At 42.8% G+C, this 20,009-nt stretch overlaps 1 protein-coding gene across 2 annotated transcripts in view; it reads right to left on the bottom strand.

Moving 5' to 3' along the window:
- Window positions 1-2,054: 2,054 nt before the first annotated feature.
- pcdh11 (protocadherin 11) overlaps window positions 2,055-20,009 on the bottom strand; it is a gene marked incomplete at both ends in the record, with an annotated part of 154,635 nt that continues 136,680 nt past the window's right edge. For both annotated transcript variants that reach the window (XM_084448742.1, XM_084448743.1), the window contains one exon: window positions 2,055-2,461. In XM_084448742.1, coding sequence (XP_084304868.1) covers window positions 2,055-2,461 — 407 coding nt within the window. The remainder of the gene's footprint in view (window positions 2,462-20,009) is intronic.

The raw sequence follows: 20,009 nt of genomic DNA, 5'->3' as shown, positions 1-20,009 counted from the left end.
GAGCTTACTTTGACAAAGTCACCAACACTGTATTTGCTCTCTCTGATTTAATGTGCAGCGTCTTCAGATACCAGATGGCGATACAGGATTTCTCTGTGATGAAGTGACAGAGAGAGGGTTGGCGGGAGGGTGGAAGATAATTCAGGAAATTAATTGAAATTAGACTACTTCGGCAGGGACTTGACCAACTGTTTTCATTGAGGATTTCATGAATCAAAATTAATTTAATAAATTTTATTGACTGAAGGTGGGATGAAATTGCCCCTAACCTTGGCGGCTATGTACCCCTCTATAGGGCAGATAGAATTCCACTGCTCATCTATCAATGCCTTTTTATGTTTATGGAACCCTGACCCAAGTGTCAACTGAAAACGAAATTGCTTCTGAACACATTTTGGCTCCCACCTTCCTTGGTGGATGTTTACCTAAAATAGATTATTTCCTGAGCCTCACAGCGACTCAGGTAAACAAACTGTTAGCTGATGAGCATATGGGATATTAGTTGATCCTATGGCATTTACAAGTAATCCAAAATAAATCTGTACTCTCTTTTACAAATAACTTATTGACATAAAGTAAATACATGTTACTATTTCACTTAGCATCGCTCCGGTGGCGTGACATTCAGGTATATACAGCACAATTACAGACTACATGTGTGATGATCTACTCTTTATAGTGAATTAAATGAGAAGTTAGAGTATGGAAATGAGTGCTCTTGGAATTAGAGCAAATAAAGTGCTATTTCTGGGCCCACAGTTCTTCCTGTAGTCTTGTGTTGTGTTCCAGCAAGCCTAGAGAACTATTAAAGTGCTGTCAAGCACAACTACCAGAACTATAAAGATTCCACATCAAGGTAATAAGACTGTTGGGAGATTTTCATAATTGGCTCTATAGCACTTATTATGATGCATACATTGTATATTCTAAGAAGAGTCTGATGAACTATGAAAGAGGGAAAACAAAGTCTTGGTCCGCAGCACATCTGCCTGCTTCTCTAGGCTACCTAATGAGATAATGTTGAAAATGTGTAGGTTGTTAACAAGAGGGGGACGAGAGGGTGTCAAAGCCGTAGCCCCTTCCATATATAGAGGAAACATCTGTGAACGCTGGAACGTCTCAGCCAATAGCAGTGGGGATGGGGAATGTGGGTGATAGTGCTGAGTGTGACCATGCCTGGTGTTCAGTCAAACCTGTGTTTTTCAAATGACGAATTCAATTTATTGAAAGTGCTGAAAACCTACAGTACCTTGACCAATGACAGGTCTGCACATCGGCTTCCACAGCAGTATGCTAATAAATATAATAAGTAAACATTGTTATGGAAGGTTTGATCTAATTCACGCCTATACTGAATGCTTCCAGTGAGGCTTACTGATGGCTATGCGTCTTTAGGCTTGTGTTATACTGTAAGCACCTCTGCAATACCCCTGGCAAGCTTCCCCAGACACATTTGGGCAACAGAGAAGACATGTGAGATCACCAGAGGACTTTGCGTTGCTTGTCTTACCACTGTACATACGCTAAACAATACTTCACCAGTGACTAGACACATGTACACCATTCACCCTGGGATCACAAACAACATGAAGCCATTTTCAACTCACTCAACAATAATACACTGTACTTGCATTTATTTATCTGTAAGCTGATTCCAATAAGCATGGTGCAAAATGTCTGTGAGGATCTGTGAACATCTAACAAAATGAAAGATGTATTTTTTTTTTATTTTTTTTTTTATGTGAAGAAACTACTTTGGTATATAACTACCATTAACTGTACATACTGTACATGAATCAGATTTCAACAAATATCTAGATCTCCCTTTGAATGGTTAGTCTTCCATACTTATTCCATGTTTTTTTTTTCCAGTATCACTGTGTTAGCAACCATCGCCAGACTCGCGACATCGTGGAGGAGCAAAGCTATCTTTGTCAATATTAATTTCTCCACACACACACACAAACACACTAATCAGAAAGTCACTGAGACGGATCAATGTGTGGAAAGCCATATACATCTGACCAGACGGACGCTGGTGACCCCGCCACCCCTTACAGCTGGTGCTCGTGTAGGAAGGAGCTGCTGCCCCTAGTGGAGGGAGGAGTCTGCTGCCCCGGCGAGGTGAAACTAGCCAGCGGTATAACCTTGACAGCCTCCTCCTTCTTGCTGCTGCAGTGTCTCTCCAGAGTGTTGTAGAACTGCGGACGGCTGATCCCTTTGTCCATATCGTCCTTGGGTACCGAGCGGCCCAGGGTGTGACGTCCGTCCACGGCGCCTCCCCGAGCCCAGCTCTGCTGGAACCCGAACGAGGGCAGGGTGGTGGCGGCGGTGGCGGACGTCTGGAACTGGGTCAGAGCCGGGGGCATCCAGCAGCTGTCGGAGTGGCCCAGGATCAAGCATTCCTGGGTGCAGGTCTCTGAAGCTTCGGCCAGAGCCTTCTGAAGGTTCACTTCAATGGCTGCGCACACAATTAGAAAAGGAGAGAAAATAAAGAAGAGAAGAGAGAGAAGATAAGCTTGGTTAACTGTGTCAGCTATTGGGTTTAATTTGAGAAGTTCAGTTGAAAACACACACACTTTAAATACACAGCTGTCATAGGGATACGCCAACATGGATACGCTGTTATTGAAGAGAAAGTTGGACGGGAGGAGGGAAAAAATCACTGAACTGAAACGGCAAAGTTAATAGAATAAAGCAACATGCTTATCTGGGGCAGACCTGCAAATGTCAACCTTTTAGAGAAATGAAAGGTATTAATAAATGTTTGATTCATCTGGTAATGAGAAAAACATCAACAGGACATTTAATTTTCACTGGGATTCCCATGGCTCCGACTGTTTACCTACCCTATGCAATGAATTCCCTGTGGCTTCATTAAAGTTTGAAAAAAAACACCTCTCTGTTGTTTGCATCTGATATTTTCTTTTTACTCCGTTAAATATTTATTGAGCATCTCCAACAAATTGTTGTTTATTTTAATCACTGTCACCATGCTACACCTTCCTCGCTCCTCTCTGATCTCCTTTGACTTCTGTATGGAAGCCGGTCAATTAGGATAACTCAGAAACACCCAGCATCCCTGAGACACGCGGGACCCGTCACTCCAGGACTCGCGCTGGTGTCTTTGACATTTTGACGAACAACAGATAGTTATGAGCGACTGTATTGGATTTGCATTCAGGGCAGAGGGCATGGCGAGCAAGGCACTCTAACTATCTTATCTCATTATGCCTGCGCTGACATCACATGTGAATCGAGTCTAGGACCATTGAGCCCCTGCAATAAAGCCTGTCAACTCTGATAATTAGAATGTAAAACAGTATGCTCCAAGGCAAATAGGAGCCCTCAGAGTTATGTTTCATAGCCGGAAAAGAAAAGAGAAGTCCTCCTTGAACACCACATCAGTCCTCAAGGCCTCTGCTTCAAGCTGTCACATAGAAATTATTTAGCATATTTGCATAAGTAAGAATGCTATCAATAATTGAATGGTCCTAGGCCTATGAGTTCCCTCCATTACACGTTTGACATGCTCTATTTAATCCTATTCCCAAGCTAGTTGAACATTTCCAAACAATGCTTTTTTTTCACCGTGTTTATTGTTTTGTAAGGTCCCACAAAAGGAAAATAGGGAAATATATTTCTCATATACAGTAGAAGACAGCTCCCCTACAAGGTATCGCTCAAAATTATGGGTTCATTTAAAGAGAGACGCCATAATTGTGGGCTGAACCGTACAAAAGTAGCAGCTTTTAATTAGGAGAACAACAGCTGAAAATTTGCTACCTGACATAAATTGCCAGGATATATTTGGAATTCCCACATGCAGTCAAATCTGTCCTCTCCATATTGGCCTTCAAGCCCCCGGTGTGTGTAAATCTCTGGAGCGGTAAACGTGTCACCTTTCAAAGGGTCACTACCTTCATTAAGGCCGAAATGATGCTGCGCACTCGTTCTCTGAGCAAGCACGACGGGCCTGAGCCAAGTCCTCTCTGACTCGAATCCTTTTGATCTTGTTTTCTGCCATTACATTTCCATGGCATTGTTCAACATTAATATTCACCACCGTTATTAAACTTGTGCTCACACTGGCTGGCACACATGCTGTACTGTATAGACTATCAAACAGACAAACAGACAGACAGACAGACAGACGCCCACACACGCACACGCAAACACACACCCGTGTTCCAACGACTTCCTGGTTTTGCCCGGTCTGTAATTACATAATATGTGAAAGGTAGTTGGTGCTGCAGCTTTTTCCCCGGGTATAAGCGCCGCTAACTTGCAGCACAGGCTGTCAGATAAACTATGTCAACAGCCAGGAGTGCTTCTATTTTTGCATGTGATATTTCATATGTTAAACAGCTTCCAAAGGAGATAGTAACCAAGTCTGTATCAGGCTACACTCCACGGGGAAAGGGGGGGCGGGATCGCTTGACTGATGTTGATGACAGCCCAGCTGCTTTTGTCAACCAGAGGCAAAACCGTTGCTTTTGATGCCGTCTAAGTGTCTTGTTTGTTCCGGGGGAATAAAGTTTCCCCCGTGGAGCTTTTGAGAGCTCCATGCTGATGTCGCTGATCCCTCGTTTCTGTGAAGGTCTCCCTCTCTCTCATTTTAAAGAGGGCTCATTTGAATGGAGGATGATGAAGAGGAACACAGACCCTAATTATTTGATCTGCGTCATCCGCTTTATGTAAGATGATTTCACGCAGAATGTCTCGTACGATCGTCCGACAACACTACTCCGGCAGCCCACAGTGAGATCATAGAACAATACGGCATTCTTGTTTGTGGTGTTTCTACACCTCCTGACCACTATAGAGGGTGTTCGTCATCAGTTGGCCATATTGGAGGTTTTAGGCTACTGAGTGTAGCTACACTACATGGAAAAGTAGTGGAACACCTACACATTACACCTTTTATGACATAGCATTCTAAATTAATTGGCATTAATATGGAGTTGGTCCCCTCTTTGCAGCTATAACAGCTTCCACTCTTCTGGGATGGATTTCTACAAGATTTTGGAGTGTGTCTGTGGGAATTTTTGCTCATTCATCCAGAAGAGCATTTGTGAGGTCGGGCACTGATGAGAGGGCCTTACATCGCCAAGCGCAATGCCAAGCGTCAGATGGAGTGGTATAAAGCACGCTGCCACTGGACTCTGGAGCAGTGGAAACATGTTCTGTGGAGTGACAAATCACGCTTCTCTATCTGGCAGTCTGATGGATGAGTCTGGGATTGACAAATGGCAGGAGAACGTTATCTGCCTGACTGCATTGTGCCCAACTGTAAAGTTTTGTGGAGGAGGGATAATGGTCTGGGGTTGTTTTTCTGGGGTTGGCCAAGGCCACTTAGTTCCAGTGAAGGGAAATGGTAATGCTTAAGCTTACCAAGACATTTTGGACAATTCTATGCTTCCAACTTTGTGGGAACAGTTTGGGGAAGGCCCATTTCTGTTCCAGCATGACTGCCCCAGTGCACAAAGCAAGGTCCATAAAGGCATGGTTGGGTGAGGTTGGTGTGGAATAACTTGACTGGCCCACACAGAGCCTTGACCTCAACCCCATCTAACACGTTTGGGACGAACTAGAACGGAGATTGTGAGCTAGGCCCTCTCATCCAACATCAGTGTCTGACCACACAAATGCTCTTCTGGATGAATGGGCAAAAAATCCCAATACTTTTGTCCATATAGTGTACAGTATGTATAAGCTAGATATGTTAATGTTCTGTCTATTGATCGACCGGCCGGTCAATCAATGGACAGATAGATATACATCCATTAATCTATCCATTCATCCATCTATCTATCTATCTATCTATCTATCTATCTATCTATCTATCTATCTATCTATCTATCTATCTATCTATCTATCTATCTATCTATCTATCTATCTATCTGTCCGTCCGTCCGTCCGTCCGTCCGTCCGTCCGTCCGTCCGTCCGTCCGTCCGTCCGTCTGTCTAATTAGCCTAAACCTAAGCTTAAACCTCCAACATGGCTGGCAGTGAAAACCCACAGTGGATCCAAGGTCTTTGACAAGGTCTTCGACAATCAACAGCAGGTAGCCCATGGCAATCCTGTTCTGCAACATCGACACATCCGCAAGCCACTGAGCTATCGAACGCTGCTGCATCAACCTTTTGACCTTGCCTTCCCCACAGCAGGCTGTACAGTCCATGACAGCAGGGACATTGGAACTATTTTGTGGGAGGGGGTGCTGTGAATATGTGTGTGTGTGTGTGGGGGGGGGGTCTGTGGGTCTTAGCCTCATTAGACCATCCTGATCTCCTCAGCTCACATTCAGTTTCTTTCCGCAAATCAGTCTGGACATTAAGTAACTTTCTAAGGTTTCACACTAAAATATCCACAAATGTTAGTGCCCATAGTAGCGGCAGTTAGCCAGCGCAATAGCTGCACTTCATACTGATTTTCGTAAATGACCAGGCATATGTGATGGAACCAGGTATGCAGTGGCATGTGTGCAGGCTATGCTTTCCCCAACGTTGAACAGACGTCCAGATCTGGGCAGAGGGAAAGTTTACTGTGGTACTGTAGTCTTTTATGACTTTACAAAAGAGAAAGACATACTTTTATATACTTTTTTTCAGTGACATAGAGAAGATTACTTTTATGGATGCAGAAAAGACCATTTTTGGGACCAGAATTACATTTTAAATTATGACTTCCATTGATGTGAGTTACATTATTATCAGATATTTCTTGGATGTCTCTTATAGCTGAAACAGGGATTTACCCTATATGTTTTGGTAACACTTTACAATAAGGGTACATCAATAAGCGTTAGTTAATGCATTATTAAGCATTAAGTAACAGTTAACTAATGTCTCTATTAACAATTTACTATTGTTATTTATGTTAACTAAGGTTAACTAACCTAACCCTAACCCTAACCTTAACTAAGGCATTAATTAACATTAGTAACCTAACCTAACCCTAAATAAGCATTAGTTAACAGTTAACTAATGTTTTTTGTGTGTGTGTAAAGTTCGACAATGTTTTTTTCTCTGTTTTCCATCAACACGCATTTGTAAAGCCAACACAGCAATACAGTAATGCTGTTACATCATTGGCAGGACTGGTTAAACCTAATCCATTCAATCTAATCCAGAGAAAATCAACTGACGCCGCCACGTGTACAGTAACTAATGTGTTACAGTATGAGTCTGGTACAAGCAAGAACGTTTGAACGTATTGGGAACTCTTTCAATCACAGACTGAAAACCTGGCTGTGTTTTAAAATGCCTGTAGGTCGGACTGAGACAGATCTTACTTTGGCTCTCGGTTGTGGACCGATCTTCAGACTCATCTTAAACTGGCCTCTCTGATTTACCTTGCAAGTGTCAAATAAAAAATCTCAGATTTTCTCAGAATTCTTGCCACTGGCTGCTCCTGTTCTGGTGTCTTCTGCAAGTGCAGCTCCATGCCCCTTATTGAGGCCTACTTGATGTGTCTATAGGTGCATTTGTATTCTGTTGTATTTGACTTATGTTCATGTTTGTCTGGTTATTATTGCTGCCTACTTGGCCAGATCACCCTTGTAAAAGAGACTTTGTCTCAACTGTTTTTTTATTGTCTGATTAAATAAAGGTTTGAATGAATGAATGAATGAATGAATTAAGCCCTAATATTTACAGTACAGTAGCAGTGAGGGGAAATTCCGTCATTTCAGTGTATTTCCCACGTTTTGTGGGTTTGCAGATGCCCACTTCCATAAAATAATACCCTGTTGCTGATTGGATCTCGGCATTTGCACACTTTGAACCTGCTGTAGCCACGCCTCTATGGGGAAGCACCTCAGCTCCAAGCTTTTTTTCCTTTAGTGTTGTATGAATACACACGGCAAATTACAGTTTGATCACACTACCTTTTCTTTAAAGCTGCATGAGATAACTTTTTATAGTTAAATATTGAGAGTTAATAGTTTAGGAATTGGCCTTAGCAAGACCCCCCAAAAAACATTTTCGTGACATGAAACTGCATGAGACCCTGTGAATTTATTATTTTAGTATTTCACTGTACTGCTAGTATACTGCTAGTACAGTATACCGTTAGTGTACTGTTACTGTAGCACACTGTTTTTATCTCGACCATAAGAGCCACCAAAGAGCTGGGTTATCTCATGCAGCTTTAACCTCAACTCCAAATGCTGGATGCTGTGCTGTGAAACTTACTAAAGGTCAATAAAGTCGACACGCAGCTGGGCGGAATACTAGCATTGGCTCCTTTCTTTTGAATGGCACTTCTCCATGTGCTAGCACAATGGTTTAACAAAGGGCCTTATTAGTTGAAATAGGCATGAGTCACCACTCTGTAAGTGTGAGTTACTGTGAGAGTACTTGCTAATACGGAAGGTTGTACTGATGAATCAATCTCCGACATCGTATGTAATTGACTGGGAAAGTGCGGACGATCAGCATGACACATCTCTATCCAAGAAAAAAAACAGAGTTTCTGCAGGATGCATAACTTACGCTCTGCGTGAGATGTGAGGAAACTCTTTATCTTTTTCCCTCTGGAACGCTGTTCACTGGTCTCTCTGAGACCACTATCCAATTATTATCTCAAAGACTGTGTATTAGATGGACAGTGTGGAATATGAGCTCCGGTCTTTAAGCCTGCATACTGTATTAGCTAACTAACAAAGGTAGACTCACCCTATCTGAAATCAGCTGCATGACAGGGAAACCCTCACACCTGGTTACATCTTGATGAGACACAAATTAAGCCTCATATCACGATTCAACTCATCATGTAAGCATGCATAAAATCATTATCCTAATTTAAAAGCTAATTGCATTCATCTAGGACATTAGTTTCCCCAAACATAGTTAAGTAGTTGAGTTAAAAGAAGATCTTGACTGTATTGCTATAGCAACAATCAATTTAGTTTCTTTCTCTTGTATTGTTCTATCCAGGGGGGTGTTCAAGAAAGCGGGTTTAGTGAAAACTCTGAGTTTGAATTTAATTTAAACCCACTTTCTGGAATAGGAACTTGATTCACAATGCATTTTTTATTTTTATTTAAATGTACTAGTACAGTGCCCGTTCCCTTTGTATATCATGCAATTTTATATCAGTTCATGTTGTATTGTGTTGTATTGTAGACAGCATGGAAACTGAGAAAAAAAACATGGGATGACATTCACACAGATCTCAGCCATAATGTGAGATACCAGTAGTTTGTCTTCCTACTTGAAAAACTCACCAGGGACTATAGCTAATTAAGGAAGTGTCGTTGCTGTTTCGTTTCCAAAACAGCAGTAGAACACATCGGACCACGCCATGCTATAGAGCTTAGTGAAAACTACAGGTGTTGTTATGTTATGGTTTCATACGACTGGAAGACCTGATATATACAGGTATATATATATATATATATATGATGAATATCCAGAGACTACACGTTTAACTGCATGAACCCAACATATATTGAAGACATGTTTATTGCATTACATGCACTCTGAGCTAAAGCAGACCAAGCACCCATCTGCCTCCACATCAGTAACCTCTCAGTATCACAGTATGGCACTATATACTACAGGTATATAATGATACTATGTTAAAATTATCCAAAATGTACATTTTCTCAGTTTCACAGTCGGCACTTCCCTTCCTTGGGTCCTGAGCAATGACACCTGAGACATATCAACTTCACCATTACAGTGCTGTCTTCTGGAGATAATTGTGATACAGGAACGCACACACACACACACACACACACACACACACACACACACAGACAGACAGACAGACAGACAGCCGACATATGTACATTATATACATATATCAATCAGACCTGATTGGTGCTCATGTCTAAGGTAATGCACAGAAGCAATTTCACCCCCCCCCCCCCACACACACACTCAATCATTCTTGTATCAGATGCTTTATCTGTAGTACTGTACTCCGATATTTCACTCTTTGAAGCATGGGAAGCAAAATATCAGGGCAGTGTCTCACTGACTTCTGAGAGCCGTACAGAGAATCCTCTCACTTCACATCATCTCAATGTCAGGTATTTCAAGCTCAACAAGAATGGTGTCACAGGCTAAATGCAAAAAGTCTTGATCCAAAAGTCGTGATACAAAACCAGTAAAGTGGCCATTCTGACTCATCACGTCAAGAGTATAATAGAGTAAAAATACTCCCTCCTAAGCACTTATTTTATTTTATTGTATTGTATTGTACTGTACTTTAGATTGCTATTCTTGCACTTTGCCTTCAGCACTAGATTATGCTCTTAGTCACTTGTTTTAGAAAGAAGATGTACTTGTGAGTTCTGGCAAGTAGTAGTACATTGGCTTTTCCTACGTTAAATGCTTATTATTGTTAGTCACTTTGGATAAAAGTGTCTGCTAAATGATTGTATTGTAATGTAATGGTTATACTTTGGTGGTAACCTGGCTTTAGACGTTGGTCAATGCGTGTGTGAGAGAGAGAGAAAGCGACAGAGGAGATGTGGGTGAGTGATAGAAAGACAGACGATTAACGGTATCACATTCTGTCAAACAAAATTAAATTCAAAAGGACATAATTGAGTTTGTAATTAATAAGTCTTTATCTCTTCCCATTGCCTTCCATCCACTCTAACTCAGCATCTGGATGGGCCAATGAACGATCATTAATAATAATGGAGCTGTTTAAGCCCACAAGGGCTCTACAAAAAGAAAGATGTCGTTTTTCATTACAGAAACGTCACAACCATCATTTGAATAGGAAACCTATGTTTCACTGTCCTAGATAGAGGTGCAGTATGCTTATTAAGTACTAGATGCATTTCAACCGCTTCTCTCTCTCTCTCCCTCTCTCTCTGTTCATATTTCATTTACCTTCATAATTGATTGGGGATTCATATGGTTTCATGACATATTCAACGGCTTGCAATCCTTAAGAGAGGCATGTTCCAAGCATGAGCTGTAAACAGGGACACCTCTGCTCATCTGCTGGTATATTTCTTCAGTAACTAGTTCTACCACTGGGCAAAAAGGGTCTGTATCTGAGAATATCCATATTGGATGTCTGTCATATTCGAAGCATATCAGAACTCAGGCATGGGAACATAGTAGTATGCAGTGTGTAAGGACTATTCCTTGTGTGTAGGGATATTCGTAATGTATATTCTGAATACATTAAATTTAGCATTACGAGCCATGTTAAAAGGTTATTTACATACAATACAACGGCCAATATCATAGTTTTCGTCAAACGGCACACTCTCCACCACCAAATCACCACCAAGTCTGCTTCCGATCAACTCCTTTAAATATAAGGAGTCCTAACACACTGTACAACAAATAGCCAATTTCGATATTCCCAGATACAGAGCATTTTCACCCAGTGCACTGTATTTTACTAGTGCTATTCTGTGTAATCATTCTGTGGTCAAGCGAACCAGTTCTCTGAGCCCTCAAGCCGAGTTAATTATGGAACTGTAACTTTACCCTCTGCAAACTATTTCATTCATTTTTCATGTTTTGTTCTTTTTCAAACAAGCACTATGATCTTGGAGAAAAGCAATAAAGGCTGACAGGCCCTGTCATTGTCACCGGTGACAAGAGTGTGTGTGTGAGAGAGAGTAAATATTCAATTGCGGCAATAAAAGGCAGCGTCGGGAAGGCTGGGCTCGTCTGGGTCACAGAGGTCAGAGTGTCGCGTGTGGGAGGATGACGAGCGTTATGATCTATAAGAGCCACTCTTGGGTGAGGAGATTGTCAAGACCTTCGACAGCCTGATGAAATTATGATAAAAACACACAGCGATTTGGAGAGAGGGCGTCACAACGCTACAGTGTGATAGTCATTTCACCTATCGCTGCTGTCCCTGTACCTCCAAAAAAGCAAGTTTTCAGTATATCGGAAAAAAAACATTCCAGTTTATATGTTTTTGAACATAAAATTGCATACAGTATGATGAGCTGTTGAGAATACACTTAATTGGTCCCAGGGCTCGGAGGCAAACAGAGGTTGTAAAGGGTCGTCCCAACTTTCCATTAAGGGGAAAAGAATCACCAGAAGATATGGGGTTTCGACCCGACAACAGCGCTATGCAAGTAAGCGGCATAAGGGTTGAGGTGCAGACATTAGATCACGGTGTATATGAGGATATCTACTGTAAGCGAATACAGCGACACGTATTGTAAAAACACCCATTTATAATTCAGTCCAACAGGCCTCACAGAAGGCCTCTTTGAACAGACCTCCCTTTCAAAAACAAATAAAGTGGCCTATAATGAATGTGGGGTTTAAAGAAGACAATGTGCCTGAGATAAGACTAGAAAAGGTCGTCCATGGAGACCCTGGACTAATTACGTTTGATGCATCTGTCCGTGCTCCTCTTACAATGGCGAGTTTCAGAGCTGTACACATATTTATCAGTACTTGAGGGACCCATACTGTTTGTCTCCTGCAATCCATCTAACCCTGTCTGTTCCCTTACACACCCCTCTCCTTCTCCCACGTTTGACCAGTCGGAGCTGAAAATAATTGTAGGTGGAGAACAACGTGTAATGATTACTTTATCTGGGAGTCTGGATGAGAAAAGTCACAGACAGGTACTTTCAACAAAAGAAAAAGGTTCTTCTTTTTTCTCTCCGCCACACAATTTCAGACAACAAAGAATATAATTGACTTGGCTGAGATTAGAACAGCAAAACAAATAACCAAGCAGTGCGAGGGGACAAACTGTGCAGAGATAGAAAGGATCCCTTGAACACTTTGTGTCAGACACTTGTTTCACTCTTTTTGTTGCTCTTTGATTAAATACATGTTGTAGGTTGAAGCCCCCATCTCCCATCCAACGCTCACAAACCTAACACAATGAATTGGCTTAACTGAATGTAGATTCCCTCACCTGTCACTGCGCCGTGCTGTTGCACTGCCTTTGGATTTAACTTTCCCAAGACTTCCACATAAACATCCACGCAAGGCACAAGGCTACAGAGTGGCTGTGATTTATAGCAACAAAGATAGATGGAAAGAGATAGAACATGAGAAAACAGAGAAAAATGATAAAGACAAATTGCGGACAAGCTTTATGCTGCCCTCGGAAATATCGTATTTACCATAATTGTGAGTGCGGAATTCCGAATTTCCGACTCGTAATCACGACTTCGCAACTGGCAGATGCGATATTTCCGAGGTGTACTGGAACACAGGGTTAGTCAACTCGACTTTGTGTTCCAGCGGTGATGGCGCTGATTGCATCTCCTTCATTATGTGTGATGGCTGCTCTTGTCTTCAGGACGGGCCGAACCTCTATCAGCCTACTGGCTGTCGGCGTCAGCAGCAACACAATCAGCGCTGGCCAAACACAGCGTGGGCTGAACAGATGAGAGCCACAAACACAGTAAAAATCAGCAATCAGCGCCGATCAGCGCAATGACACAGAGAGAGGGCTTAGAGAGGGCCCATCCACCACGCGCCACCTCTGAGCTCACCAGAGGAACCGCTATTGTGTTGGTGTTTGTTGCAGACCACAAAGAAATGGACTAATACATAAATGCATATTTACCAAGAGATGAGAGAGAGAAAAAAGGTGTGCCTCCCTTGAAGTGCATCGGAGACATATAACTGTCTGAAATTTCCATATTTCGTAGATTTAGTAGGCACTGAAGATGAAATGTAAAATGGAGCCAGGGAACATAAAACTTTTTTCATGTGCAGTAGAGGAAATAGGTTGATGAAGTGAGATTTGACAAATAGATTTTGCAAAAGCTGCTCTATATTCAATCTCTATTCATCCTCTTGGAAGTTCTTTGATGCAGGTTTAAGTGATCCTTGCAAACATGGCCAGATGAAACACTCATTGGCTGAAAAGCTTTGAATACAATAACTAGCCGTTCAAGGAGGTCTCCGTACAAAATGTCACCGGGACGGACACACATAATTTAACAGACACAAACCGTTTGTTATCCAGCTACGGTCACAACACATCATTTGTCACATAGCTAGCAAATTCATCAAACTGACCCGTTACCCCCAATTATTATGGAATCCGCAAATGAATCAAATTAACATAGAGGTGGCCCTTTCCCAGGCTCGACCCTATATCCTGTGAATCCCACTGTAGAGGAGAAGAGGGGCAATAAACAAGGTGCCACCACCACATATGCTATATATCTTGTAGTCATTAATGATTAGCTCCTTTTTCCCTTAGCCATACATTACTGTTATTGCCTCCATTGTCAGGTGCTAGCAAGTGGATGCAAAGGCATCAGCAGAGTGCATCTTTCAACCTTTAACTGGCAGGCAGAATACACGTCGCCGTCAGCGTCATTATTTCAGTGCATGAGTGATGTAGGGAACTGTAATGTTTTATATAACATAGCCAGGAGGTATATATTGCAGATACGTGTCTAGCTGCTGGACTGCGTTGCTGGACTTGTTCCCTTTCTGTGTTCCTAACACATCCACTTACAATAATATGTTTCTCAAATCTATACACACTCTCTCTCTGGTCACAAAAAGGTGACCGATAGTAAAATGTTCAATGACTCAGAGTTACAGTACTGGCAAGCCATTCTGGTGGGTAAATGTAAAAATCTATAAGCTGTATTCAGCCACATTGACAGGAAAATGGGCTTCTATTAGGTAGGGTAATGGTACACAGTGTAAAAGCAGAGTTGTTGGTTATTATGGTGGTAAAATATATATGCCGCATCAGTGTATTGTGTAGTAAAATGGCAAACGAGAGCCAGGCAAGCCTGGTCCCTATACACATGTACACTTTAAAGGTTTTCTTTTCTGAGGCAGCTACAGTGGCTCCTCAAGGGACAAGTATTCATTTTTCACTAAAACCTCCCCTGAATAATGAATTCGGTCCTATTAATACCCCCGCCATACCGTAAGCCCACCGAACGCACTTAAAAGGGGTTCTTTTGAAAAGGTTTTATACTCCACGTGTGCTGCTCCTCTGCCTGTCGGCTTCTGTTGCCCGATGGCAGGCGAGTAGGGGGAGGAGCCACGAGTAGGGGGAGGAGCCATGATCACTGATGGAGCGGACCTGTGACCTGGTCCCAGATAAGCTGGGGCTTTCCATTTAGTCTCTCTCTCTCTCTCTCTCTCTCTCTCTCCTTCTCTCTCCTTCTCTCTCGCTCTCTCTCTCTTCACGAGCACATATTGATTCTTGTTTAGTGGCACTTACCCTTATTTTACACCTTACAACACCCTACAGTACATATCCACTGATCACCCATCCGCTGACTACTCCACTGATTATACTTACTACGACATCCTACTGTTACTTTGTGAGCATCTTTAGTTAATAAATATGTTGTTTTCCTTGATGACCCATGACTTTGCGACAGAACACAAAAGAAATATCTGAGCTTTGATTGTTTAATTATTCTGCACCGACATTTTCATACAGAAAATCTGAATATATCAGTGACAAACATGGAAGAATCCAGATTGTGGATTTTAATTAATCAGAGCTATAGTTTCCATGTTTTGATGCTGACTGTCATCCTTCCACCCAAACCCAGACCAACTTAATGTGCAAGATGCCCATTTTACTACGTAGCTCACAGTTATGATCACAGAGGGATGCTGGAGTTGGTGTTAATGTTTCTGACTGTTGTTTCTTGTTTTGGTTGCTCTGAGTGGTGTCTCATCGTCAACGACGGCTCAACCCAACGACAGAGTGAAAGAGAGAGAGAGAGAAGCAGAAGCCAACAAACATGGCTTGATTTCTCCAGAGTATTCAGTCAAGATTCTGCTGCCTTCCCCTTCATTTCTGCTGTATTGCTCATCCATGTGTGAAAGGATTCCCATCCCATCCGCGGCACACAAGGAAACAGCAGCAGGCCGAGACTTCAGCCTCTAAAGTAAAACATAGCCCTAATAATGTCAGTTCGCAACCTACTCTGGGAAAAGCTGCAATATATCGATACAGTATGTTATGTATCATACATAATCAAGCAAGAGTGTTTACCAAGCATAGCTTATATTCTACCCAGTCATCTTATGAAAGATTTCTTCACTGAAATTGCCTTGGTGATCATTAAAGTGGCTATGATGGGGCAGATGTATGTGTGTTTGCGAGCGCAGTTCAAACAGCACCCTGGGCGGTCTGCAGGAAGCGCACGGCGTGCGCTGCGTCTTCAATTTGTGGTGGGTGTGCAAAGACTGCGCCTCAGTGGGCAATAAGTACGTCACCGCCCTCAAACCGTGACGTGTGGAAAAAACAGACTTGCAGTAGACCTACGCAGTCTTGCTTTGCCCATAATTAGGCTACCTCTTTGTAAATGATTGCTTTAAATCATGAGGACTGATGGTGTAGGCTATCTTTAGGCTGGTCATTGCTGTTGATGGTGTAACGCGATGATTGTATCGGCCATGTATCTTATTTGTAATTATATGCAAGCTCATCGTAGGCTATTCCTGGCATCTTTTCAGTTTCTGAAGCCAATTGTTTTAATTACAAAAGGCCTGAATGGTGCCAGTGGTAATCAGTGAATGACTGCATTGTGAATGCTCCAGTCAACACTATAATCGTAATTTACTGCATTTGAATAATTTCAGGGCTTAATACCTCAGGACATACTGAATCTATCTAAGCAATCTGGTTAGTAGGCTATGCAACTTCGTAAATATTCAGATGATCAAACATATTGAATAACAATTGATCCCTCGTGTATGCAGTTCATAAAACTGTATGTTCATAATTTTAACAAGGGATGTGGGTTATGTGCAACTGGATTACACTTGCTTTTCAAAGGCAGAGATATTTCACCGCAAAACAGATGTGCGCTTTGACCCACGGTTTCAATACATACGACGGGATGTTACGACTACATACGACGGGATCAGTCTCTCATTGCACATCTCCTCCCCGTTTTGGGCTCGTTCACACCCGCCTTTCCCTCAACCCTCCCATGAATGCATATGCATGAGTAGGAAAGCGACACATTCTGTGAGCCGGCGCCAGTCAGAACCCGGTCTGGCTTGTGAGCAGACTGTTTGTACATACTGTACCATGCCATGTTGGCAGGTCGCGATGGAATAACGGCAAAAAAAACAGGTGCTAACTTTACATCTGCCCCGATGTGTGCATTGTTAGCACCTTTTGTACAAGGCTTGTACAGAATCCTTATCATGTTGTTAGTCGTCTAGACTCGGGGCCTACTTTCCATGCAACTCTGGAACTCAACCACAGCATATTCTGCTGTTGGGATGAAGTGGTTTGAAAAGAAAGAGGCAGAAGAAAACAGTATTGGAGGGCTGTGTAGATGTAGGTTGCTACTGATTGTGCTCCGTCTAGGATGATGATGGGAATGCTCCAGAGTACGGAACATTCCACAGGGGAGGTGCCAATAAAAATAGCCACCGCGGCTGCCTCTTCTCTGGAGACCGGCTGGAACCCGGTGACCCCAATGGGTTTTCTGGTTTCCCCTCCGGCGCTGACTTCACATTAACACCGTACACCTTTGATTTGTATCCGTCCTGACCCCTGAGGTCTGATCATCACCTGCCCTGCTACTACTCCCTCTGCCCACCTGTAACCCCCCCCCCCCAAACACCCCCACGAACACTGTAGCCCGTTTGTCTTAACACGTAGCATCCGGGACGGGCTATAATGTCAGGACGCATTAGCAGAGCTTAGGGAAGGCACGAGGAGACGCAAAGTCCACCAACACCCCCAAGCCCCCTCCCCCACACACCCTCCCCCCCAAATGTCACAAGATACGATTTTAAGATTCCTGGCACATCCTCTACTCCACAAGCCATGACATCACTGGCAATTCTGGCCCGAAGTCTATTTCAAGACTGTGTGAGCCGCTGTGTAAAGACACCGGTGCCCATCTCTATGATAATTTCCTATTCAATATGGGAAGACTGAAACACTGATATGTTTCATTTCCTCATTATTAACTGGTGTGGAAATCTGTGGGGCCGGAGCTCTGTGCTGGTGACTTGACTTTCTTAAAGAGGAGAGCTGTCTGAATTTGTCATTGGGGTGTCGACTTTGCTAGTCTATCTCAGTTCCAGTTCGGTGACCGTGTTCGCCTGCGGCCATTCCATGGCTGTTCTTTAGCTTAACGGGTGAACGCCGAATTTGGAGGAAACAGCAGAGTTGCCACTGGTCAGTGTTAAGACGGTCGTGAGTGTCCCATTATCGAGGTTGATGTACCCTCTTTATTTTTATCATCCCAGACTCTTCTTGCCACTCCAATCCTGCTAATTAGCTGAACCCATCAGGTAGACAATTTCATTTTCAATTAAAACTCGTCTCCTCTCGTGACCTTGAGCTTCAGCATGGGAGCACTCTCACAGACCTGCGCCGGGTCCAGGCAGTCACAGGTACCATTTAAGAATGCATTTAAACTCAATTTGAACCCAACCATCATTGAATCCATAGGCCTAGTTTGCCCTCATCAAGACAAGAGTGCAGTGAGGTATATTTCTTCCAGTAATATCCTTACTGTGATTATCGAAAGTGACCCAATTAACCCCTTCAGGGCACGGCTGGAAACGATGGTTCTGCGCCTGCAGCGAGGAACGACAGGCTTATGAGCAGATCGGTTAATCTATTCTAATGGCAAGATACAATATCATGATTATATGATGGACATGGCCCACAAAAGCACAGTTAACATTCTCTCACAGTGTGCACAAAGGTGGAATTTAGAAACGGTATAGTAGGTTCATGGTATACGCAAGGCCTCCATCCTCCCCTCCAAGACATACTGGTTAACAGGTTGCCCGGGTTCCAATCCCCACACCCTGTCAGATACATTCTGCCGCATAGAAAATCCATACGACACGGCTTAACCTCTGCCCTTCAGACATGCTCAGATTAGGGTTGATGCGGCAAAGAGAAAATGTATATAAGGAAAACAATTAAAAGATATTGACAGGCCGCGCAATCAAAGCCGCCTCCTGGACTCGGCGAGGTGTCAATCAGCTGGATGTTTGTTTCTCCGTGCTGCCGCTGCGTTTCCTTTGAGAGTCAGAGGGAGAGGCTGAGCACTGAATCAGCCGTCAATCACTCATACTGTAGCTAATGGTAAATGTTGATTTACGGCATTCTCCCAAACAACCTCCTCGTCATCCGCAATACACTGTAGGGTGTATGAGCCAGAATGTGAGAGTAAGGAAATCAAAGAAGTTCTAGACTAAATAAATGTTTTGTTTAAGTGTTGTGCCTCTCTTGCAACATTTGGATGCCTTTGCTTTTTCTCCTCAAGCAGTTCAATGATTCCCAATGAAATTTTCTTAAAGTGTAGCCAGATCTTTTTCTGTAATTGTTGTGTCTGTCTGCTTCAACAGCAATTTTCTATTGACTATCCTGTGATAATGGAAGTTAAGGCTGTTTTATACTTCTGCGTAAATCGACATGCACAGACGCAGGGCCACAGAACACACAGAATGCACACACACGTTCACACAGAGGCAAAAAATAAGACTAGTCATTGAAATCGGGATATCTTTCCTCCACTGGGATACAATTCCACTGTGCTTTAATTGACTGCACATACAGTAATCAGAGCGAATCTATCCTTTGTGACATTTCTTCTCGTATCTGTCCCTGTTTTAAACCTGCAATGGCCTGTTCATGACCCGTATAATAGTGCCACGTCGCTTGCTGCAAGCAGGACAGATCATTTAGACACAGAGACGTGTTAATGTGAATTCATGTGCAACATGGCAATGCTGAGCTGAAATAGGCACTTCCTAATCCAGGAATGTCAAACACAGAGAGGAGAATGCCACCACACAACACAGGCTTAATAATGAATCGGCCACATAGCACATGTGTTGCTTTCAGAAAGAAAAAAAAAAAGAAGCTCTCTCGCACATAGTTTGAAAATGTCTGACATTGTGTAGATTTCAACGTTCTGCAGCTCAGAGAGGAATGTGATGGACTGGAATCACAATAGCAGGACTGAGCCGTGGCGAAACGATCCTTATTACTGAAGGTTTACCCACCGGGAGAACAGTCCTTGGGAAATATTACACAAACAACCCTGGATATAAAGATT

The sequence above is a fragment of the Borostomias antarcticus genome (assembly GCF_949987555.1).
Source record: "Borostomias antarcticus genome assembly, chromosome: 14".
NCBI classification, from domain to species: Eukaryota; Metazoa; Chordata; class Actinopteri; order Stomiiformes; family Stomiidae; genus Borostomias; species Borostomias antarcticus.
Note: the sequence above shows the minus strand (reverse complement) of the source record. Positions and strands in the feature narration are given on the sequence as shown.